Consider the following 21,948-nt stretch of genomic DNA (forward strand, 5'->3'; position numbering starts at 1 on the left):
TAGAACAAATGTTCCGCCATGGTCACACTATCAACTGATAAATAAAAATATTTAAAATTATAAAAACAAACGCACCTCAAAGGATGCAAATATTCTGACCCCGTGTCGGCAAAAGGATACAATCCTAGTTTCAAGTTTCCAAATTTCTCGTAATTCAAGGCGCCATGGTTCGCGTCCTGTTCCTTCACCCGGACCTAGGTATCGGAGGAGCCGAGCGCCTGGTGGTGGATGCCGCCCTGGCCCTCAAGGAGCGAGGTCACCAGGTCAGCTTCCTGACTAACCACCACGACAGCACGCACTGCTTCAAGGAGACGGCGGACGGCACTTTCCCGGTCCAGGTTGTGGGCGACTGGTTGCCACGCGGACTCTTCGGGAGATTCTACGCCATCTGTGCCTATCTTCGCATGCTCTATGCGGCGATCTACGCCAGCTTCTTCATGCCGCAGCGGGAGCAGATTGATGTGGTGGTCTGCGACCTCATCTCCGTCTGCATACCGGTTCTCCGCTTCGCCCGCCATCGTCCACGAGTCCTCTTCTACTGTCACTTTCCGGATCAGCTTCTCAGCTCCCACGAGGGTTTGCTGAAGCGCCTGTACCGCCTGCCCATCAACTGGCTGGAAGAGCACACCATCGGCCTGGCGGATAAGGTGCTGGTCAACTCCAAGTTCACCCTTCGCGTCTTCCAGGACACCTTCCACCGCCTGAGCACGGTGCCGGATGTGCTGTATCCTTCGCTGCACACCCAGTACTTTGATCAGATGCGGAAGAAGCTGGAACAGCGGTCCGCCCTGTTGGATGAGCCCGTCCATCCGCGAGTGCCCCGCAACGCCTTCATCTATCTGGACATCAATCGGTATGAGCGAAAGAAGAACCACGCTCTTGCCTTGCATTCTCTACGCCTCCTGGGCGACATGCTTCCCGCCTTGGACTTTAAACGCTGTCGGCTGATCATCGCCGGAGGCTACGACACCCGCTGCATGGAGAACGTCGAACACTTTGCGGAGCTGGAGCAGCTGACGGAGGAGCTGAAGCTGCAGGAGCACGTGGTCCTCCTGCGCTCGCCCACCGACGAGGAGAAGTGCCGCCTGCTCTTCGCCGCCCACTGTCTGCTGTACACTCCCGAAAACGAGCACTTTGGCATTGTGCCGCTGGAGGGCATGTACTGCTCCAAGCCAGTGGTGGCGTTGAACAGCGGTGGACCCACGGAAACGGTGGTGAACACCTCAACGGGCTTTCTGTGCGAGAAGCACGAGAAGAGCTTCGGCGGAGCTATGTACCAGCTTTTCCGGGACGAACCGCTGCGCCTGAAGATGGGCGACCAGGGCCACAAGCGAGTGCAACAGAAGTTCTCCTTCCAGGCCTTTGCCGGTCGCCTTAATGGCATCATCCAGGAGCTAGTTCCCATTCCAAAGCACTCTAGAGCTAAGAAAACTGAATAAAATTCCAGTTAAAACGGCCTTCTTTGACGGAATTATTTTTAGCTTTTTAAATGAGTCATCAGGCGAGAATTCATTTCTCGAAAGCATGAATCAACTATTTGGTATTATCTCCGTTGCTTATAATAGGTCAAATTATATAAAGTATTTACAGCCACGTCAGAAATTCGATCAATTATAATTGCTTTGTTGCCCTTTATCTTTTTCGCCACATAGGCCTGGTTAAAAAACTTCTTCAAATCATTACTTTCGAAACTAACCCAATCAGTCCGCCCAAACATAGTATACATATGTATATTATTATGTTTATTATTAAATTCCATTCTTCAGGGCGCGTAATATTAGGTTGAGGGACTGGGGGGATTGCGGTTGGACTGAGATCGAGCTGGCTACTGTTCGCGCATGTAGAGATACAGGTAGCCGAGGTCCTTGGGCGGGTTCTGCGACTTGGCCACCTTGCTGTCGTTGAAGATCACCCACTCGCCCTTCTTTCGGATGTGGCAGACGTAGTGTCCCACCTGGGCGGAGGTGCCCATGTGCGAGATGAAGGCAACCAGCTTGTACTTGCCGGATCCGTCGCGGTAGTTGCTTTTGTTTGGTTCCGAAGAAGGCGCCGCAGCGGGTGCATCCGAGGCGGGTGCAACTTCCTCAACGCCAATGGAGTCGGCGTGCGAGAAGATCCAATCGGTGGCGCGTTCCACATTGCCATCGGTGGCCTTCAAAGCGGCCACTGCCTGGCGTTCGTCGAAGCCCATGCTCATCAACATGGCCAGGCTCTCGGGATTGGCCACAAACTGGTTGGCCGCACAGTCTCCAATGCGATTGTTGGGCACCACAAATGGCTCCGAAATGTCCTCGTCGGCGATGTGCTCCATCAGCCAGTTGGAGGCCGCCTCCAGGCCACTGTTCTTTGTGTGGAAGCAGGCCCGCTTGCAGGCCTCAGGCGGGAAGCCCATGGTGAGCAGCTCGGACATGACCGCTTCGTCAAAGGCGAACTTCACCTCTTCCGCCGCCGCCTCAGGGAGAGCCTCCTCTCCAGCCTGCAGGCCACCTGCCGAACGCCAGGTGCTCAGATCGAGTTCGTCTGGCATGTCCACGGAAACATCCAGCTTCTTGGGCACCCAGTCGTCGCCCAGCGTGAACTTACCCAGATGAATCATCAGGCAGTCAGGCATGGTGGCCAGTCGCGTGATCTTCCTGGCATTCGTTTTGCCCTCAATGGCAGTCGAGTAGAATTGCTCAATAAGCTCCGGGCCAAAGAACCTTTCCAAGCAGGCCTGCAGGGGAACCTTGTGCCTCACAATATCCCGATCCACCAGTCGCTGTCCAGACTCACGGGCTGCCTTTTCCCGCTCCTGGAACTCCCGCACCTCGTCCAGATTGGTAGCCTTCTCCAGGGGAATGGGCAGTCGGAAGCTATACTCCTCGCGTGTCTTGTACTTAACCTTATGGCTGGCCAGACACTCAACGCGATCCTCCAGCAGGAACTTAAGAGCATCTGCGGGATTGGTTTGGTTCCTGGAATTCCTGTCCAGCAGGGTGAGCAAATGCAGATAGAAATCGTTGGCATCCTGCTGCTGTTTGGTGCTGAAATCTGGATGATTCTTGCCCACAATGTTCTTGAACATTGCCGGCGAGATTCCGGTGGAGTGGTCGGTGTCCAGCGTGTTCTCGGCAATGCTGCTGTACTTGCCGGACTGCAGACCAGTGCCCAGTTTGGCCATCTGAATGTCAAAGTCGTTGGCGGGGTCGCTGGGGAACTCCTTGAAATAGCGTTCGGCTCCGCTGCCCACGTATCGCTGCTGGAAATCTGGGATGGTGAAAAGCACCTGCATCACGCTGTTGATGTAGCAGGAGTTGCCCAGGTTGCGCATTCCAGTGTATCCTGGGCCGGCCAGCGGCTGCAGCTCACTCTCGCTCTCCGTCAGAGCCGACCACTCGCCAATGCGCTGGTTAATGTCCAACTCCAGCTCCACCATGGACTTCTCGCTCTTCTTCATCGCCGCCATGTTGATGCCAAAGTGCGAGAGATGGCGCTCGAGGTGGGGATCGAGTACCATGTCGTCCTCCGGGTAGGAGAACACATCCGACTTGCCATCGGCAGTGATGGTGCCCAGTTTTACGGCCAACGGGTAGCCCGTCTCCCGGTAATGCTCCACGGCGTGGTCGTTGCCACCGCTGCCGTCGAAGAACTTGCGTCCGCACATGATGGAGCCATCGGTGAGGTTCAGCCAGAGGTTGTTCGTCAGATCGCACTTCTCGCACTGCCATCCTGCCGGTGGGATCTTCTTGCCGTTGTCCAGCTGCTGCAGGTTCTCGGCGTATTTGGAGGCCTGACGCACTTCTCCATCCCAGGTGCCTGGAAAAGGGAAGGGTAATTTCTTTATTAACTCCGTAAAAAACCTTGTTTACATAAAAATCTATAAAGACAATAGGCCTGTGATAATGGAATTTCGTATGCAAATTCTTCATCTTCGTACTTCTAATCTTAATAACCATTTTAGAGATTTATACCTATATACTTTATGCAAAATAAAATGAAATATCATATAAATTATATCCTTTCAAAACTAAACTGAACTGAAACTCACCCATCAGCGTGGCCTTCTCCAGCTTGGCAATGGCCGAGTCCGCGGCCAGGATCGCCTCCACCGCCTGGGTGACGCGCATGGGCAGCTCCGGATCGGGATAGGGCAGCTTCTTGTCCAGGTGCGGGGCCACCACAATGCTGTAGGTGTCCTTGATCTCGTACTTCTTCGCCATGTCGGACTCGTTGTAGCCTCCCTCCACGCCGATGGCCAGGCGGGTGATCTTCCTCTCGGGCCCCGCCTCCGACTCGGGATCGCACTCGGCCTCCCCATCGGCGGCACCCTCCTTGGGCGTCTTCACCCGCTGGATGTGAAGGAAGACCTGGTTGCCTGTCTTGTCGGCATACTCCCGCACATAGGACTCGCCGAAGCCCAGAAAGCTGTGCAGGCACACGTACAGACCGGTGGGCGTCTCGGGATTGTCGTAGGAATAGACGCACTCGTCCTTGTAGATCGGAGGACTGCCTGTGCCGGAGCCGCAGGGCACGTTCACCTTGGATAAATGCTTGCGTAGTTCCTCCATGTCTGGAATTCCGGGGACAGCTTTTTACGCATAAACTGGACGAATCGAATGTGAAATAGCTGAGTTTTTTTAGACTTTTTTTGCAGCTGCTACTTAGAGATGAACAAGGGGCAATTGCATCGATACCGGCGAGCACGAAAATGGCGCGTATCGATGGCTGCCGCTGTTATTTCAACAGATTTTTTGGGGCTATATTCGCTTGGTTTACTTTCTAACTCTAATTAACCAACTAATAACAGCTAACAAGGTGTACTTTCTTTATTTCACCACCCAATAAGAACGATTTACAAAACTTGGCAACTGACAACTATCGGTTCTTTGTTCAATACGGTCATCTCTAGCCGAAACCAACAACAAATTCGCGAGTCACCAAGAGAACCGAACTAGTTCCGCTAAGTTCAAGCAAAACATCAAAGGTGTGGCAACTCTGTTTGTGAACAGCAGATCATTTAGTGACGAAGAACAGTTGGAAACGAAAAATGCTTTTACTTCCCACAAAATAAATGTACTACCTCTTTTATTCGGCCGCTTCAGAAAAATATTTAGCTTCCAGCCGCTCATACATTTTGGATGGTGCACCTATTTTGTAGAAAGTGACATAATTTATCGTCACATAAGTTTTTCTCAGAGCGTTTGTATGTTGAATGTTCGATACCTTCTACCAGTTATTAATATTTAAAAACACAAAAGCCAGATAAAACAAACTGAATAACTCATTCTAATAAATGTTATTAACAAAGATTAGGCATTTTGGTAACTTATCCACAGCCACCTGCGGTCACACTGCCAATGGGCCTGCCAACTCGTTTTCAGCAGTGTTGCCATATAGTCACAAAAATCTTTCGCATAAAGAAGTAAAACGTAAGAATTTTCCAATGTAATTTTCGCTAGGAAATCGGCATTTAAATAATGTAAAAAGTGGTAAATAAGTTGGCGCTAACCAGCCGCCACCCAAAAGCATTGAAATCCAATTCGGGCGACCACTTTTCGGTGTTGTTTTGCCTCCGCACAAATTGGTTGCGCGCCATTTTGTTTTTGGAAAGCAAAAAAAATACAACAGCAAAAGCCTACCACAAAAAAGTCAAAGTTTGTAAAAGCCAAAGAAGAAACGAAAGCATAGAAGTGGGAAATCTGCAGGGGAAAATCGAGTGAGAAACATGTGGCGCTCCGCTAGCTTGTGTATCAGTTTTATTCCCCCACAATGCCCATACGAAAATAACGCGCGACATGCACATAAATAAATGCCACTGAAAATATCGATACGATGAGTAAACGAAGAAGAAGCGACGATTAGTACGTCGTCGCGGTCGTCTGTGTGGGTGAGAGGGAGTGAGACAGCGGCGCAGTGGGTGGGAGGGGAGTGGGAGGAAGTAAGAACGAGCGAGAGAGAGCGCGGGGCGCGTATATAATTACGTCATAAGAATCATAGAAAATTCAAGGTCTACGGCGCTCTACGGCCATACAAAAGGCTACATATTCGATTTCGTTACGTTCTCGGTTTTATCAAAAATAAAACTTTGGCCAGCGCCAGCAGCAACAACAACAAGTATGACCAAAGTGTTCGGCTGTGTGTGTTTCATTTTCGCGACTGTATAATTACATACACACGCAGCGCCGTTGTTGTTGTTTGTGGTTTTCATTTCTTCTTTTTCCCTTTTTTTGTAAGCAAGAGCGCGCAGCTGTGATACAGAAGAAAGGCAAAAAGAGAGTGCGAGAGAGTGGGAGTGGGAGAGCGGAATTTGTTTTCGAGCAATTTGTGTAACCATCGATAATGTTTGATTTATTAAAACCCCATTTTTTGTACCCTTTTTGCAGTGACTCGCCATGCGTGCGGCCTAGAAGTCGTCACCCCCCCAAAAAACCGACACCCCGACCCCCCCGAAGCACACTCAACACACGCACACACATCTGCAAGCTGCGATTGTTCATAAATTTTAATTAATTCAAAAAGACGGAGGAAAAAGAAGCGAACAAAACACCGGAAAGGCAAGGAAAATTAATAAAAATCAAAAGAGCGGCGAGCGGGAGGCGATAAAAAGTGTTATCAGTGCGAATTAATTGGCTGCAAAGAAGAGGAGCCGGACGAGGAGAGCAGCGGGTGCGGGAGGAGGAGGCGGAGCAGGAGGTGGCTCCGGAGATTGAGGATTGGGGAGCCCCGAGTCCGTAATCCGTAATCACCACCATGTCCGTGCAGCAGTTCTGCCTGCGCTGGAACAACCACCAGCCGAACTTCATCTCGGTGTGCTCCTCGCTACTGCACAATGGCACCCTGGTGGACGTCACGTTGGCGGCCGAGGGTCGCCAGCTGCAGGCCCACAAAATAGTGCTGTCCGCCTGCAGTTCGTACTTTCAGGTAAGACGTCTCCTATGCCTTCTTTAACCCCAAACTAATCCATTTACTGCACACCCACAGGCTTTGTTCACCACAAATCCGTGCCAACATCCCATTGTTATCCTGAAGGACGTGCAGTACGATGACCTCAAGACCATGGTGGACTTTATGTACTACGGCGAAGTCAATGTGTCGCAGGAGCAGTTGCCGCACATCCTCAAGACCGCCGAGATGCTCAAGATCAAGGGTCTGGCGGAGATGCCCACGGATCCAGCCAATCTCACCAAGTCGGACAGCAAGTCCTCCACCGACGGCACCGAATTGGTAGGCGGCTCGGGCGTCGGCACTGGAGCGGGCAACTCGGCTGGCAGCCTGGGTGCAGCCAGTGGCAGCAGCGTGGGCGACTCCCTGTGGAGCAGCAGCGAGGCCCAGCAGTTCCAGCAGCAGCAGCAACAACAGCAGGCCCAGCAACAGGCGCAGCAGCAGCACCATCACCACCAGCAACAACAGCAGCAGCTTCAGCAGCAGCAGCAACAGGCTCAGCAGCAGCAACAACAGCAGCAGCAGCACCATCACCACCACCATCAGCAACAGCAGGGCGGCCAGGCGCAGGCGGCGCAGACGCATCACCACCAGATGCGACGTACCCCTTCGCCCCTGAGCGCTGGCACCTCGCCGGCAACCAGACGCAAGCGGTTGCGCAAATCCTCGAATAACGGTGAGTTGGAGTTGGGTAAAGCATCGTCGCGAGAGTTCTTCAATTGCCGGAGTTCAAACTAACTAGCTTTCCAAATCTTTTGCAGGCTCTGGCGAACGCAACAATGCGGAGGAGCAGCACAACAGCTCACTGGACGCGGGCAGTGGTGCCGGCAATGCCGGTCTCAGTCTCGCTCAGATGAGCCAGATGTCCTTTGGTGCGGGCGGCGGTCTCGCCGGCCACTCACTGCACGCGGCCAAGCTGCTCAAGGAGTCGGCCAGCGCTGAGCTGGAGCAGCAGCCGCAGGACTCGGATCTGGACGATGGACACGGACACTTACACATGCAAATTGTAATGAAATTGGTCACGTTAACCTTGCACCATCGTCTGCTCGAGCAATTCAACTAATTATTTTCTCTTTTCTCGGTGCCCACATGCAGAAGCCCGAAGTGGACATTGGCGGCGTGAACCAAACGATGCCCCTGGACATATCCGGTGGGACCACACCATCCGAGCACGATGCGCCGAACTCCCAGTCCTCGCACTCGGGTAAGTCGAGTAGAAGTCGAAAGCCAGCACACTGTTCCATTAAAACTCATCGTTCATCGAGTAGGGACCTCATTCGCCAGGATGGATTCTTTTTTTATATCGTTTATTAATTTTCTTTGCCATGATTATTTTAAAAACACAAACACAGACAAAAGACAGGCTCAAAATAATAATATTAGTCGTAGAAGGGGTCTGTTTACAGAGTAGGATCATTAAAGCACTGAAGGAAATTATATGAAAATGTTAAAATTGTATTCAGCTATTTAAAAAGACAATTTAGTAATCTACACAGAATAAGAGTTATACAAACTAATAGTACCATTTAAAAAAATGAATCTGAAAACATGTTAAGGGAGAACTGACCTAAAAAGCACTGTCACTTGGGTCCTCAAAATCAAATCAATCTCAACCACTGTGTACTCTCGATTCACCCACGGAATATTTGCCCACGATCATACTTCATCCGCATAATTCACACACGAACGGTGCCATTTCGAAAACAATTTCAGTACACAGCGCTTGGAGAAATGAATGCTAAAGCTAAATATGAGATCTAGCATACCGATTATCCATTACCGATTTACCGACTAAGTGCAACGAAATATTTGTAAAATGCCGAAATTTTCTATGTTTAACTATTATTGTGTATTGTATTCCAAAAAACCGAATCCTGCCTGAACTTGGGAATGGGAGAGAGCTAGCACAGAGTCCAAAACAAAAACCAAAACTTCCAAAAAACTAAACCTATGATTTGTTGTTTTTTTTTTCTCAATTGTTTAATCTCGATTTGCGTTCACTTTCGTTTTTTGATTTTTGTTTTGTGGGAATTTCAAACAGCGGTTTCCGATGATAATGATTTAGCCTTAGCAATCTTTCCTCTACTACCTACTTCTATTGTACCTATCTATGAACTGCCTCAGATACTATAAACTGTCCCAGAACCAGAGAAAGACAAAGACCAAAACCAGACCAGACCTGATCCCAGAACTGAAACCGATACCGATACCGATCCCTTAGAGCTAGGAGAGAGCGATCTCAACTTCAATTTCGATCGAAATGCCTCCAGTATCCAGTACCAAGTACCAGAACCAATCTTTCATTCGCTGTCTCTCTCTCTCTCCCCTTCCCAGGTCTGCAATGGACAGTTGTCGATTCCAACTATCCGCGCTTCTCCCTGCCCGCCTGCCAGTCCAACTTGCTGGGCAACGGCGGCGGCAGCGGTGGTGGTGGTGCCGGTGGCAGTCAGAGCAGTGGTGCGAATAGCGCTGGCGGCGTCAATAGCGACCAACGGCAGCATGAGGCGCAGCAGCAGGCCACCCAGCAGCAGCACCTGCAGCAGCTGCACTACCAGCAGCAGCAGCAACAACAGCAGGAGCAGGCCTCCGCCTCCGGACAGGCCTACTCGTCGCAGATCATCACCGTGAACAACCTAGTCGGCAGCTATGCGACCGCGGCCCAGAACCTCTCACCCACCTCGCCCAACGAATCGAACATGGTGCAATCGGTCTACAGTCAGGGTCCCACGCCCACCCAATCCCCCGTGCACGCGGGCGTTGGCGGATCTAGTGCCGCCGGCGGAGGAGCGGGCAGTGCCAATGCTGGAAACGGTGGAGCCACTGGCGTGGCCAATCAGGTGGTGAAGCGCAAGCGATCGGTGAATCCGCAGGGAGATGAGAACTTCATTCGTGCCCTCGAGGCGGTGCGCACGGGAGGCATTGGATTCTGCAAGGCAGCACGACTGTACGGCGTGAACAACCGGACCCTGTGGCTGGAGTACAAGAAGCGGGGCTATCCGGTGTCACGTCCCAGCATCAAGGCGCGCGTAGTCAAGCAGGAGCCGAATCTGTCGCCCTCGCCCACGCCCTCGACGAACCAGGGCGATGACAACACCAACGAAACTCTGAGCCTGCAGTTACCACCGCAGCCAGAGACTCCGACGCCGTCGCTCATGTGCACTCCGCATCACGCAGGCCTGGGCAGCGGAGCCGGAAGTCTGCCGGGCGGAGGAAACTCCCACCCGGCCATTGGAGTGATGAGCCTGTTCGATCCGCGGTACATGGACTCGCCTGGCAACGTGCACTCGATGACGCGGCAGCGGTACATCGAGGCCACCGGCGGCGGAGCGGGTGCGGGAACGGGCACGAGCACCGGCACCATCAACGTCAATCCGACCACCGCCATGAATCTACAGAGTATTAACTTCAACTCGATATAGAATACGATTTCGAGCCAGGCGGGGACGGCCACTCTGCTGCAGGCAGCCGCCGTGATGGCCGCCAGCGAGCCAGCGGAATCCCTGAGCATATCAGCCATGCCCGTCTCCGTTCCCATGGGCATGGCCCACAGTTTCCTCATCAACAACTTTGTGACGGTGGCTGCACCGCCGGTGGCCACGGTGACCAGCACGGGCCTGCAGTACTTGGACAAGTCGTAGGTCCCGGAACACGTAGGCCACCAAATCGATCGATACAGGTATTAGAGAAACGGCAGCAATCTTTTTTGACAGAGTGGCAATAGGATAAATGTCGGCAAAGAATAAATGGAGGAGTACAATGGAATCGGAAGCCTGTGCTGAGCTGAGCTAAGCAGAGCAGGACTGGGAGACGCAAAGGACTAAAGAGAGGAGCGGAGCGAAGTGAAGGAGAGAGATCAGGCGAGCCGGCCGCACTTGTAATAATTTCTTAGAACTTAATTCCTTAAGCTTAAAGTTTTGAACCCTACATTTTTACGATTGTTAACTAAGAAATCGGTAGTACAGATCTTCGATATATGATATATATATATAAATATAGCTATATTTCGTGTAAAAGAATAATGTAATTGTACATAAATTATACAATTTTATTAGTGTTAATCGCGAACATCAAATGATTTGTAAAGCAACTGCAGCTAAAAACAAAAAAAGAGTGGTGCTGTGTGCCAGCAGCCGATCAAACCTTGCGGAATCCGTTCCATATTCCACTTTTTGTAATGCAAACAAGCAATGGACGAAACCAAAAATTCTATCTGTAATCATACGATAAACTTTAAGGACAAAATGAGATTTATTGGCAATTTTCTGGAAACAAATTTCCCCCACATTCTGGGGTTTGCTAGGCTCTGGCGCATCAGAAATAAGTTTTCCTTCTCGTTTCGAAAAGAGATTTCATTTCTGCACTTGTGTAACAATAGCAAATATCAGTATGTAGGTACTCCCCGGATCCCGTATGCATTATATTTAGCTTCCCATCATCATAGTGAGAACCTTTTCTGTGTACATTGAAGCGAATGCACTCTATTGGAAGCATAAGCGTAATCGTAGGCGAACTCCCGACTTCACACAGCGACAGATCTGAGGATCGCAGGTCCGCGTACAATAGACTAAGCCACTAGATCGGAGAAGGAGCGTGTAAGAGAACCGGATGTGTATGATAAATATGTACCAATCAATATATATGTATATATATTTATATTTTTGAATGTAACCACACATTTTTTTAATTTTTTTCGAGTTATTCGAGGTGTCAGTCCCTGTTTTTACGGCTGCGCTGGCACAAGGTTTTAAGGTGATCGGCTCTAGGTTATATGTATATTTCCAAATCCGACAACAACATATCTAAGAGGGGGTGATTTTCGAAGGGGACTCATTTATTTTGGCACTTGTTTTTCCACCATTTCTTTGTACATAGGCAATGTACATATAGAGGCAGGGAGAGAGCGATCGAGATCGGTAACGGATTACAAGATACAGATACGCAAACAAACGAAACTTAAAGATAACTCGTAACCACCCAAAATCCTAAACGGAGACTGCAGCTAAAGGCAAATAGAAAACCAAAACACAGAAACGGAAAACGCATACGATTCCGGTTATGGATAACGATTACGAATAGTGTGTTTTTAATACGATTCATATAAATATTGTAACTAATAGAGAACTTTTTATATTGTGTCAAGGCATACTAAGAACTAAGCGTGATTTGTTAGAAGTCATAGAGTAACGTAAACTTTGATAATGGACTTTTATTACACTCGCCCACACACACTCCTGATATATGTACACCACGTATGTATACCATGGGGATCCCTACGATCCCCATCCGGATCCCAGATCACAGAACCACGGAAACATACGAACCATACAGGACAGAACAGAACCGAAACACGGATGAAACAACGCGAAAATAGCAGAAACAATAAGCAAATATTACTAACTCTGTTTCCTACAATTGCAAAGTACCAATAACTACGCTAGTTATGTGTGTTAAATATATATATAAATTATTTAAATCAGCGCAAGTGCATAATTGAACCGATTGTATTATAAGTTGCATGTACCATACCAAGTAATGCGAGCCCCAAACGAATATCGAGACGAAACGAACATTCTAGACTGTAGTCGATGTGCAAGAAACGAATAAACTTTCAAAACTACAACGTACTCCACCTGTTCCATTGCCCCTGGCTTCATTTTCACTTTTCCCCTTTCAACTGGGATAGATAGGGATGTACCCAAAAGACATAACAATATTCAGAAGATGTAGTATCTTCTGGATACCTTTGATCCCAAAAGTATACAAAAATCCCAATTGTATAAAACACTAATCCCCTAAACCCTCTTCCCTTGCAGAACCCAGCCCAGCGCATGCACCTCATCCACCACATCCTTCTTTGGCGGCCGCCAGCAGCAGCAGCGGTGGCAGCGGCAGCTTCGAGCGCTCCTTCAGCATCGGAGGCATTGGCTCCGGCGAGTGTGATCCGGATGGCACGCCCAGTTCGCCGGTGGTGATGGGCACGAAGCGCAACCGGGTGCTAACTCGCCAGCCAAGGGTGAAACGCGACAGCGACAGCATCTCCTCCACGAATCAGATATCTCCGGATACGGCTGCCACGACGCTGGACTTTGATCCGTTTAATGCAGCGGGCGCCACCAGTGTCACGGCCAGGGATTACTCCACCACGGGCTCGCATCATCAGCACCACCAGCCGCCGGCCCACCACCATCCGCACCTGTTGACCGTTCCGCCGCGTATCGAGCGACATGCTTCTGAACCGGCGCCCAGCTTGGGCCCCTCCACTCCGCACCTGCTCAGCGTGCCGTCCAGCACTCCCTATCTCATCAAGCAGCACTCGGATCCGTTGCTGCCCCGTCAGTCTGCCCTGCATATTGCCGGATCCGGCTCCAGTTCCGGACTAGCGAGCGGCAGCAATCCGTTCGCCCCACTGCACCGCCAATACTCGCATCCGCTGTCGGGTACAAATGCCAGCTATATCACGCCAGCGCCGCTCCATCATCCGCACCACATCTCACTGCCCGAGTCTATCTACGCCTCGGGCTCCCCGCCGCCGGCCGGCTCCTCGCAGTACCTGGTGCCCACCCGGGTGGTGGCCTGCCCAGTAGTCTCCAGTGAAACGGCCGCCACTCCAACAAACGCCAGTCCCGGCTCCTCGTCGGCAGTGTCGGCCGCCGTGTCCGTGGTTACCTCGCCCAATTCGGCGCTGCAGAACAGCACCAGTCGGCATCCGTTGTCGCCCACGTTCTCCACTGGATCGGATGTGGCCCATGAGCGTAGGTCGCCGCACTCGCCCTCCATTAGCCGGTCACAGATCGTGGAGCGCGCAGGCAAGAACCCGGGAGAGGCGGCTAATGGTGGCGGATCGAGACTAAGGAATTCCAAGTCTGCCTCGGGCTCCATCAGTGGCACCCATCTGCATCCCAGCCAGGCCACCATGAGCAGTTCGTTTGAGCACTTGCCCACGCTGCGGGTCAAGAACGAGGAACTGCAGCGATCGGTGTCATCACCTCAGGTGGGTTAGTTATCCTTTACATAGAAAACCATTCACTGACTATTCTGATCTCTGACAGACCCAACGGGAGATCATCACCCTCGAGAATCCGCGTTCTAGTCACTGCCCGGTCATAAGGCCGGGTCCGGCGCTGGGCTGCAACTTCTGCTGGAACACCATCGATGGGCATGGCCGGATTTTGCGACGCAAAACGAAATACCATTGCCCGGAGTGCCAGACAAACTTGTGCATTGTGCCCTGCTTCCAGGAGTACCATGAACGGCTCAACAACGAGGCGGCAGCGGCGTCCAGTGGAGCCGGAGCGGGAGAGAATCAGCTGAGCAGCAGCACGACGGGATCGGGAAGCAGCAGCAGTGGCAAGGCCTCGCCGTATGTTTCCTCCGCCGGCAGCAGCAGCAGCGGAGCCGGTGCAGCTCGTCATTATACCAAGACGGAATCGATATAATCTGGAGCACGTCGTGGTTACGCCCGCATATTTGTATTTGTGGCAGGACGGCCGCCAATTGGATGACCTCCTCCTGACCAGCATACCCGTAGTGAACGGGTTTTAGGGTCTGGGAATTTGGTACCACAAAGCCGTCTGTCGAATTTGTTTTTTTGTCAGCAGGTTGTGCGCTTTTAATCGCGCACTTCATAGCCTGCATCGAAATTTTCATTTGTTGTCCCAGTCCCATTGTGCATCCGGCCCGGTGACCGGGCACATGGACTGCCGGAGATGGGCGCCACTAGGCCCCGGAGATTTGTTTTTTGAGCCGTGCTGCTTAACGCACGCAGCCATTTGTAAAGTAACGAAACTCTTTTGGATCATTCCGCCGGAAGGCGGAGTGCAAAGCAAACTTTTTTAAATCGCTTAATGTAACACTATGTTTATGTGTGTGTGTGTGTGTGTGTACCTATGTACTATATTATATATATGTGTATGTTCTTGTACAAAAACAAAAAAAAAACCAAACAAACGAAAAATCAAACAAAAATAAAACGTTGACGACGGTGCAGCCAAGCGGTGTGTCTAAGACTTCTGAAGCTCGAACTACGAATAGGTTTACACCAAGTACAACTACTGCTCTCCCCCGAATCCCGATCCCCATCAGCACCGGTCTAAACTTAAGTATGTCCTCGCACCTGAACTTTCGCCGGGCACCGCTGCGCAGGCGCACGAATTGTCAAGAGGCCCACACTTGTTTTACCTAGCAAAACGTTTTATATCTATGTATATGCACAGGAGTCCCTTAGGGATGTTTTTGGATGTGCCGGGTCAGGGAGATTCGTTTAACTCTGAGTGTACACTACTATGTAAACAATACGGAAATCAATAAATACTTGTGGCCCCTCTGGTTTGATACAAATCGCTGTTTTTGTTTAGTGCAATGAAATGGAAAGTAAGTTGATAATGACAATGATATGGAAATGCAAATGATCTATATGATCTCTAAATAATTACCCCGAAGAGTTTCCTTTTGGTTATACCATATCTCATAGTGATCTCGTTTTATTGATATAATTACCATTTAACAAACCGACTGGGGATTACTTCTTGGCAGGGGCCTGTGGGGGAACAACCTCGGCGGGGGGATTAGCGTTGCGGAAGTTGGGGAACTGCTCCCAAGGCGCCGACAAGTCGAACTTCCTGAACTCCTGGGCCAACTCCAGGGGCTCGCATACGACGCGTTTCTTCTCGTCATCATAGCGCAGCTCTACGTAGCCGGACAGCGGAAAGTCGCGGCGCTGGGGATGTCCCTCGAAGCCGTAATCGGTGAGGATGCGACGCAAGTCCGGGTGGTTGGCGAAGAACACGCCGTACATGTCCCAGATCTCACGCTCGTACCAGTTGGCCGCCTTGTGCACCTCGCACACGGAGTCCAGCGGAGTCAGCTCATCGGTGTAGGTCTTGACGCGGACGCGCGAGTTGTAGCGCAGCGACAACAGATTGTACACCACCTCGAATCGGTTCTTGCGGCAGGGCACATCCACGCCGGCAATGTCGACCAGGTTGGTGAACTGCGCCTGGTGGTGATCCTTCAGGAACTGCAGCACGGGCACTACGCCCTCGGGGGCAATGAGCACCTCCAGCTCATCGCCGGCGGTCAGCTGCACCTTCTGCACATACTTGGGCAGGCACTCGGCTACATAGCGCCCGAAGTCTGAGAGATGCGAGCGGGCAACTGCATCCGGCTGACGGACAGTGGCTGTGGGTGGAATTTTGCTGGGTGTAGTTGGTATCGGAAGAGGAATATATTGCTACCCACGCTTATCCGCCTTCTTGGGCTCCACGGGCGCAGTGCTGGCCATCCGGAAAGCCGATCCTGCAGCGGGCACCACTGAAAATTGGAAGGGTTAGAAAAGATCAGTTGGAGCTCTGGGTTCGAGACTTTTACCCACCATGCTTGGCCGACAGAGCGGCGACTGCGGCACGGGCACCCAGATTCCTAATTAAGCCCGCCATTCTACAAACTGTTCAATAGAAATTCAACAATTTGCACCACTTTTTGACTATTTATGTAATGTTAAAATGTCAATATAGTTGTTGGAGCCCCAGAGTTGCCAAGGAGCTGAAAACCAACTAGAGTTGGCAACCCTAAAATGTATAAAATACCATATATATTTATTAACCCGTTTCAGTGTTCGATTCCAGTCATCTAACTGCATTTCTGATATGATAAAACAAATATTTAATATCTATGTTGAATATTTATCAAATATTGAATCATATAAAATATTCATTTGAAATGCATTTCATGCAATGGTTATTTAAAAATTATCTCGGCATATTCTGATTTTGATATCATAACAAATACCACAACGTTCCCCTCCCATTATGCGCCCGAGAAATATACCAAAAACCTCCGCGCACTCGACAACCCTGACAGAAAACTCTAGCTTCGCGTCGCGTTTGGAATTGCGAGAATTGAATTGCAAAGTTTGTGGCTATCAATTGGAAATCAAAACACAACAAGATGGTAAGCGAAACGCGCCCTGGCAAACACCTGCCAATTACCAAGATTCGGCGCTCCAATTTGAATGGTTTCCCTTGCAGAATCACCTCAAGTGGATGGGACACTCGTCCACGATAATGGACATACAACGCTCGCTGCGTAACGACAACCAGAACTGCGAGGTGGTCCTGGCCTCCAGGGACGGCGTCCGAGTGCGCGCCCATCTCTTCGTGCTGAGCACCTGCAGCGAACTGATGCGCAACATCCTGGTGGACGTGCCGCGCGGCCAGGAGGCCACCATCGTGCTGCCCGACATCCGGGGCGAGCTGCTGGAGAGTATGCTCTCCTTCATCTACATGGGCGAGACTAGCCTGCCGTCCGCCTCGCTCTCCGAGTTCCTGGAGGCCATCAACCTGCTGGGCATCAAGTCGGCCATCAGCTTCGAGTGCAATCCTTCGACCAGTCCACCGAGCGCCGACGAGAATGGTTCGATGGCCGTGGAGACGGCCAAGTCGATTACTGGCCTGCAAATCGCCGAAGCGGAGCTGATAGACGAGGAGGAGGAGACACAGCCGACGGTAACCGTGCCATCCACTGTCCTGGCAGAAGCACAGCATCAGCCCAATCACTCCACCCGCTCGTTGGAATATCTGGATGTGTACGAGCCGCCAAAGATCACCTACTCAATCGAACACATGGACGGCAATTCCAGCGGCAATCAATTCATCCTCACCGAAAACACGGGCACCTTTACCATCACGCAGGCCGCTACCAGTTTGTCTAAGATGAATAACGACGAGACGGCTACCAGTGGCGCCGAAGTGGAGCTGTTGGACGACGACGCAGAGGCAGAGATTACTGAGGACTCTGAGGAGCACGAAGCACGAATGATCGACGAGGAGGAGTTTGCACAAAATGATCCCCTAATCGAGCTGGGTACTGCCACTGAAATGGACGACGACGAGGACGTGGCCGGCGACATGGCGGACGAGGAACTAGAAGACGAGAAGCCACGCAAGTTGGTTGGCGGAAAGCCGCGCGTTCGTCGTCCTGTTAACATCAAGACCGATAAGCGATCGACCCAAAAGTCAACGCGACTCCAGCAGTTTGTAGCGCTGAAACGAGAAGTGAAAGACGATATCAACGATGCACTGGATCTGGCGGCGGACGCTGTGATCCTAGAGGGATTGAGCCTGCAGAAGGCCGCCGACCGCTTCGACATCTCCAAGACTGTCCTGTGGCGACGCGTGCGCACCAATCCCGCCTACATGCGGAACAACCGTGAACGACCCTCTCTGATCGAGGCCTACGAGCGACTGAAGAACGGAGATTCACTGAAGAGCATCAGCACGGAGCTGCAGATCCCCATGTCCACGCTGCACCGGCACAAGGTTCGTCTGTCGGCCCAGGGACGCCTGCCCGACTTCGTGGCCTGCCGCCGGCGCGACAGTACGCCCAAGGATGAGCTGCGCGACAAGTTGGCTAAAGCTGTGCATGCCTGCCTGAATGAGGGAATGTCGCAGAACCACGCGGCCAACCTCTTCGAGATCCCCAAGAGCACGCTCTGGCGACACCTGCAGCGACGCATGTCCAACCAGGACCGGAAGGTCAAGAAGGAGCTGCAGGACGAGTTCGACGAAGATATGCTAAACTAGAAGCCGGCCGCAAACGTTCTGGTTATTAAGATTTAATACTGCAATGTTTAAGTTACCATTAAGAAGCCATAAGCTTAGCGTTTAACTGTCAGACGTCCCATCAATGTACATCAATCTTTTTGAAGGTTTTGAATGTGTAGGAGGAAGGAGCAGAAGGAGATGCTATACTAGAGGTAGTACTTTAGACGTAGCTCTATATGTAGATACCATTAGCAAACGTAATTTAAGAGTGCAGCTGCTCTTATTAATGTTCACTTTATCATGATTGGTTAATTAAATGCAACCACAAATTCACAAATATTTTGGGTAATCCTCGAGGGATAGTTCCACATCGCAAGTCAAGACGAAGAGACTTCTCCAGAAAGGGTGAAAAAATATCGATATTTTCACTGGTTCTTCACATCCCTAGCGCAATCTTTTCCCCGGAATGAAGAACCCAAGTCGGTGGTCCAGGAATGTCCAGGTTATCTGACCGATCTCTGCTGACCCGGTGCGAGATATTCGTGTACTTCGGGGTCTATATAGCCTACATAGTTGTGGGCCTGTACAAGATCTACGGACTTCGGGATCACATAGCCAAGGAGGCAAAGTTCCAGTTTCCGGAGGGCTGGAGCTTTTTTCCCTTCTCCCAGCGGAGGCGCGACGACAGTAACGATGAGCTGGAAAACTTTGGAGACTTCATTGCCAGCTTTTGGCCCTTCTACCTGCTCCATGCGGTTGTCCAAGGAGTCGTCCGTTGGAAATGCCCTCGCCTTCAGTGCCAGGCATTCGCCGGAGTTTGTGCCTTGGCCCTGGGAGTCAACATGGACTGGACATCAATGGTGCTACTTTCTGGTTTGATAGCCAGCTACTACCTCGTATCCCTGGCCGCATCCAAAAGAGTGGTGTGGCTCTTGTCCGCCGGCTGGATACTGTGCATCAATCTGATGCAGAAGAACGAATGGTGGACGGCCCGCGTTGGCTACACGGAGTACGTCCTGGTGATAGTCACCATGTCGTGGAGTGTGCTGCGCGGCTGCAGCTATTCGCTGTCCAAGATGGGGGCCCAACAGGAGGATCTAGGGAGGTACAACCTCATCCAGTATTTGGGCTACGCCATGTACTTTCCCTGCCTGACTTACGGACCCATCATTAGCTATCAGAGATTTGTTGCCAGGCGGGAGGATGAGCAACAGGACTGGGTACGATTCGTTGGAGGAGTCCTGCGCAGTGCGATCTGGTGGCTGGTCATTCAGTGCGCCCTCCACTACTTCTACATACACTACATGTCGCGCGACGTGCGCATGGTGGAGAAGATGGACTCGGTGTTCTGGCAGCACTCCGCCGGCTACTTCATAGGTCAGTTCTTCTTCCTGTATTACGTGGTAACGTATGGCTTAGGGATAGCCTTCGCCCTGCAGGATGCTATCCCCGCGCCCAGCAGACCGCGCTGCATTGGCCGCATCCACTTCTACTCGGACATGTGGAAGTACTTCGATGAGGGCCTGTACGAGTTCCTCTTCCAGCACATCTACGCGGAGATGTGCGGCAAGCGATCCTCGCCAGCGGCCAAGTTTGGAGCCACCGCTTTGACCTTTGCCTTTGTGTTTGTCTGGCATGGATGCTACACCTACGTGCTCATCTGGAGCATTCTGAACTTCCTGTGCCTGGCTGCAGAGAAGCTGTTCAAGACGCTGACCTCGTTGCCGGAGTACCAGCGGTGGACACAACATTATTTGGGACCCGTATTCGCCCAGCGGTTGTACGCTATGTTGGCCACCCAACTGTTCATCCCGGCCGCCTTCTCCAATGTCTACTTTATTGGTGGGCAGGAGATCGGTGACTTCCTGATGCGCGGCGCCTACCTCAGTGGAGTGGGCAACTACATGGCCCTGTGCTTCTGTAGCTATTGCTTTTTCCAATGCTCCGAGCTGCTCCTGACCAAGTCGGATGCTCGCTCCAAGACAAAAACTTATTGACCTCGCTAAAAGTCTGCTTAGATTTACGTTAAGATAGACTTCTTATGAACAATTTTCTATTACATCTTGTATTGTAACTTGTATTACTACCTGGCTTTATAATTGTTTTGTGATTATTACAAAACTGTTTACTTAATTTTCGATTAAAAAATCATTTTTATAACAATTTATCTTTGCTTCCTATTAGGAAGGTATTTTTAAATAGAAGCTTATTGATTATCCTAGCTTTCGCCTTCGCCGTTGTCCTTCCAGTCCAGCCAACGGGTTTGCGTACAAGTCGACTGAAAGTTGTCCGGGAAGAGTTCATCCATAATTTCGTCGCATGTCTGAGTGTGCTGCGTGTTGTACAGACCATCCGGCCAGTGGGTTTGGGTTTGGATGTGGGACAGTCCCAGTTCCTCGAACAGATCGTCGCAGGTCTGGGTGTACATGTGGGCCGAGGTTTGCAAATCGAACATGGGTGCATTTTCTGGATAGGAGTGGAAGTCGCTACCGACTGCATTTGTCTGGGTCACCTGCTCCTGCTCCTCTGGAAAATCATCAGTCATCGTTGCTATATCGCCTCTGTTGTCGGGCGTTTGAGTTTCTATATCCCGCAGCAGAGGCGCCAACACTTCGTTTCTGATTTTATTAAGATCGTCCTCCTCCGTTTGGGTTTCCATGTCCAGTTTCTGTGAGGACAGCTCAAGGGAATAATCCATAATGGGGAGGAAGCAGAGTATATGCTCCTCCTCTGCAGGTGGTTCGGTAGGAACTTCCTGATTGGCGGAGATATTGGACGCTGCAGGTGAAATCTCAGCTGGTAACTGAGTGACCATTGCCAAGCTGGAGGATATATTGTCTATGTACTCCTCTGGAGGGGATAAGATAGTGGCTACTTCCAAAATCGGTGGTTCAATCGCCTCTGCAGGAGGATTAGGCACTGGGTTAAGTTTCCTCCAGCTGGCCAGCGTCGGTATGGCCACCTTGTCGGAGTCCTGCTCCATCAGGTGGTTCTTGCGCCTCATGTGCGTCCTTAGGCTAGCCTTGCTGTTGTAAGTGAGTTCGCAGACAGGACACTTGTGCTCCGAGCACTGGTGCTTGTCCAGGTGGTGCTGGAGGAGGAACTTCTCGCCGCACTCCTGGCACTTGTAGTTCTTGTTCAGGTGGCTCTTCTGGTAGTGCTGTCGCAGCAGGCGCAGGCTGGTGAAGCTGCGGGCTCCCCTGGTGGCCACATGGTAGATGCACTTTTCCACAGGACAATGAAATGCGGTGTTGGCTCCTGCTGGTGAAGGCGGCAGCACTTCCTGGTGGCGCTGGCGCAGGTGCAACTGATAGTGACTGAGGTTGCCAAACACCAGGTTGGGGCATTTCAGGCATCTGTGTTCCCGCACGGGCAGCAATTCGCGGATTTCCGGCGTATATTTTTCGCAGTGCATTTCCCTTCGAAACGGCAGTGCTATCGATAAAGGACACATCGAAGACTATCGATTACATTTGATGGGTATTTT

General features: G+C 51.1%; 7 protein-coding genes across 12 annotated transcripts; 4 read left to right on the forward strand and 3 right to left on the reverse strand.

Moving 5' to 3' along the window:
- Positions 1-11: 11 nt before the first annotated feature.
- On the forward strand, positions 12-1,457 carry LOC108035685 (alpha-1,3/1,6-mannosyltransferase ALG2). Its single transcript, XM_017111400.2, has one exon. The coding sequence runs from the start codon at positions 165-167 to the stop codon at positions 1,437-1,439; it is 1,275 nt and encodes a 424-aa protein (XP_016966889.1). The 5' UTR covers positions 12-164; the 3' UTR covers positions 1,440-1,457.
- Positions 1,458-1,725: 268 nt separating this feature from the next.
- On the reverse strand, positions 1,726-4,866 carry LOC108035472 (ubiquitin carboxyl-terminal hydrolase 5). Its single transcript, XM_017111121.3, has 2 exons — positions 4,028-4,866; positions 1,726-3,795 (listed from the first exon to the last, which is right to left on the reverse strand). The coding sequence occupies exons 1-2, from the start codon at positions 4,545-4,547 to the stop codon at positions 1,826-1,828; spliced, it is 2,490 nt and encodes an 829-aa protein (XP_016966610.1). The 5' UTR covers positions 4,548-4,866; the 3' UTR covers positions 1,726-1,825.
- A 474-nt stretch (positions 4,867-5,340) lies between these two features.
- Positions 5,341-15,258, forward strand: LOC108034947 (AF4/FMR2 family member lilli). Of its 6 annotated transcripts, none has more exons than XM_050886547.1 (7): positions 5,341-5,408; positions 6,363-6,900; positions 6,961-7,597; positions 7,683-7,939; positions 8,017-8,125; positions 12,735-13,912; positions 13,971-15,258. In XM_050886547.1, exons 2-7 carry the CDS (start codon positions 6,730-6,732, stop codon positions 14,355-14,357), a joined length of 2,739 nt encoding a protein of 912 aa, XP_050742504.1. In that variant the 5' UTR covers positions 5,341-5,408; positions 6,363-6,729; the 3' UTR covers positions 14,358-15,258. The 6 variants fall into 6 exon arrangements, with proteins under 6 accessions (XP_050742504.1, XP_050742503.1, XP_016965718.1 ...); XM_050886546.1 differs by having other exon boundaries at positions 5,377-5,468; XM_017110229.3 differs by having other exon boundaries at positions 5,378-5,468; positions 7,683-7,927.
- A 127-nt stretch (positions 15,259-15,385) lies between these two features.
- LOC108034950 (NADH dehydrogenase [ubiquinone] iron-sulfur protein 3, mitochondrial) lies at positions 15,386-16,458 on the reverse strand. The gene is made up of 3 exons (XM_017110234.3): positions 16,292-16,458; positions 16,159-16,230; positions 15,386-16,098 (listed from the first exon to the last, which is right to left on the reverse strand). Exons 1-3 carry the CDS (start codon positions 16,353-16,355, stop codon positions 15,440-15,442), a joined length of 795 nt encoding a protein of 264 aa, XP_016965723.1. The 5' UTR covers positions 16,356-16,458; the 3' UTR covers positions 15,386-15,439.
- Positions 16,459-16,762: 304 nt separating this feature from the next.
- LOC108034949 (modifier of mdg4) lies at positions 16,763-18,798 on the forward strand. Its single transcript, XM_017110233.2, has 2 exons — positions 16,763-16,869; positions 16,947-18,798. Exons 1-2 carry the CDS (start codon positions 16,867-16,869, stop codon positions 18,498-18,500), a joined length of 1,557 nt encoding a protein of 518 aa, XP_016965722.1. The 5' UTR covers positions 16,763-16,866; the 3' UTR covers positions 18,501-18,798.
- Positions 18,799-18,911: 113 nt separating this feature from the next.
- Positions 18,912-20,628, forward strand: LOC108035589 (protein-cysteine N-palmitoyltransferase Rasp). Its single transcript, XM_017111259.3, has one exon. The coding sequence runs from the start codon at positions 18,956-18,958 to the stop codon at positions 20,456-20,458; it is 1,503 nt and encodes a 500-aa protein (XP_016966748.1). The 5' UTR covers positions 18,912-18,955; the 3' UTR covers positions 20,459-20,628.
- On the reverse strand, positions 20,481-21,918 carry LOC108035590 (uncharacterized). Its single transcript, XM_017111260.3, has one exon. It carries the CDS (start codon positions 21,913-21,915, stop codon positions 20,680-20,682), a length of 1,236 nt encoding a protein of 411 aa, XP_016966749.2. The 5' UTR covers positions 21,916-21,918; the 3' UTR covers positions 20,481-20,679.
- Positions 21,919-21,948: the final 30 nt, after the last annotated feature.

Source organism: Drosophila biarmipes, chromosome 3L (assembly GCF_025231255.1).
Source record: "Drosophila biarmipes strain raj3 chromosome 3L, RU_DBia_V1.1, whole genome shotgun sequence".
In the NCBI taxonomy this organism is placed as follows: domain Eukaryota; kingdom Metazoa; phylum Arthropoda; class Insecta; order Diptera; family Drosophilidae; genus Drosophila; species Drosophila biarmipes.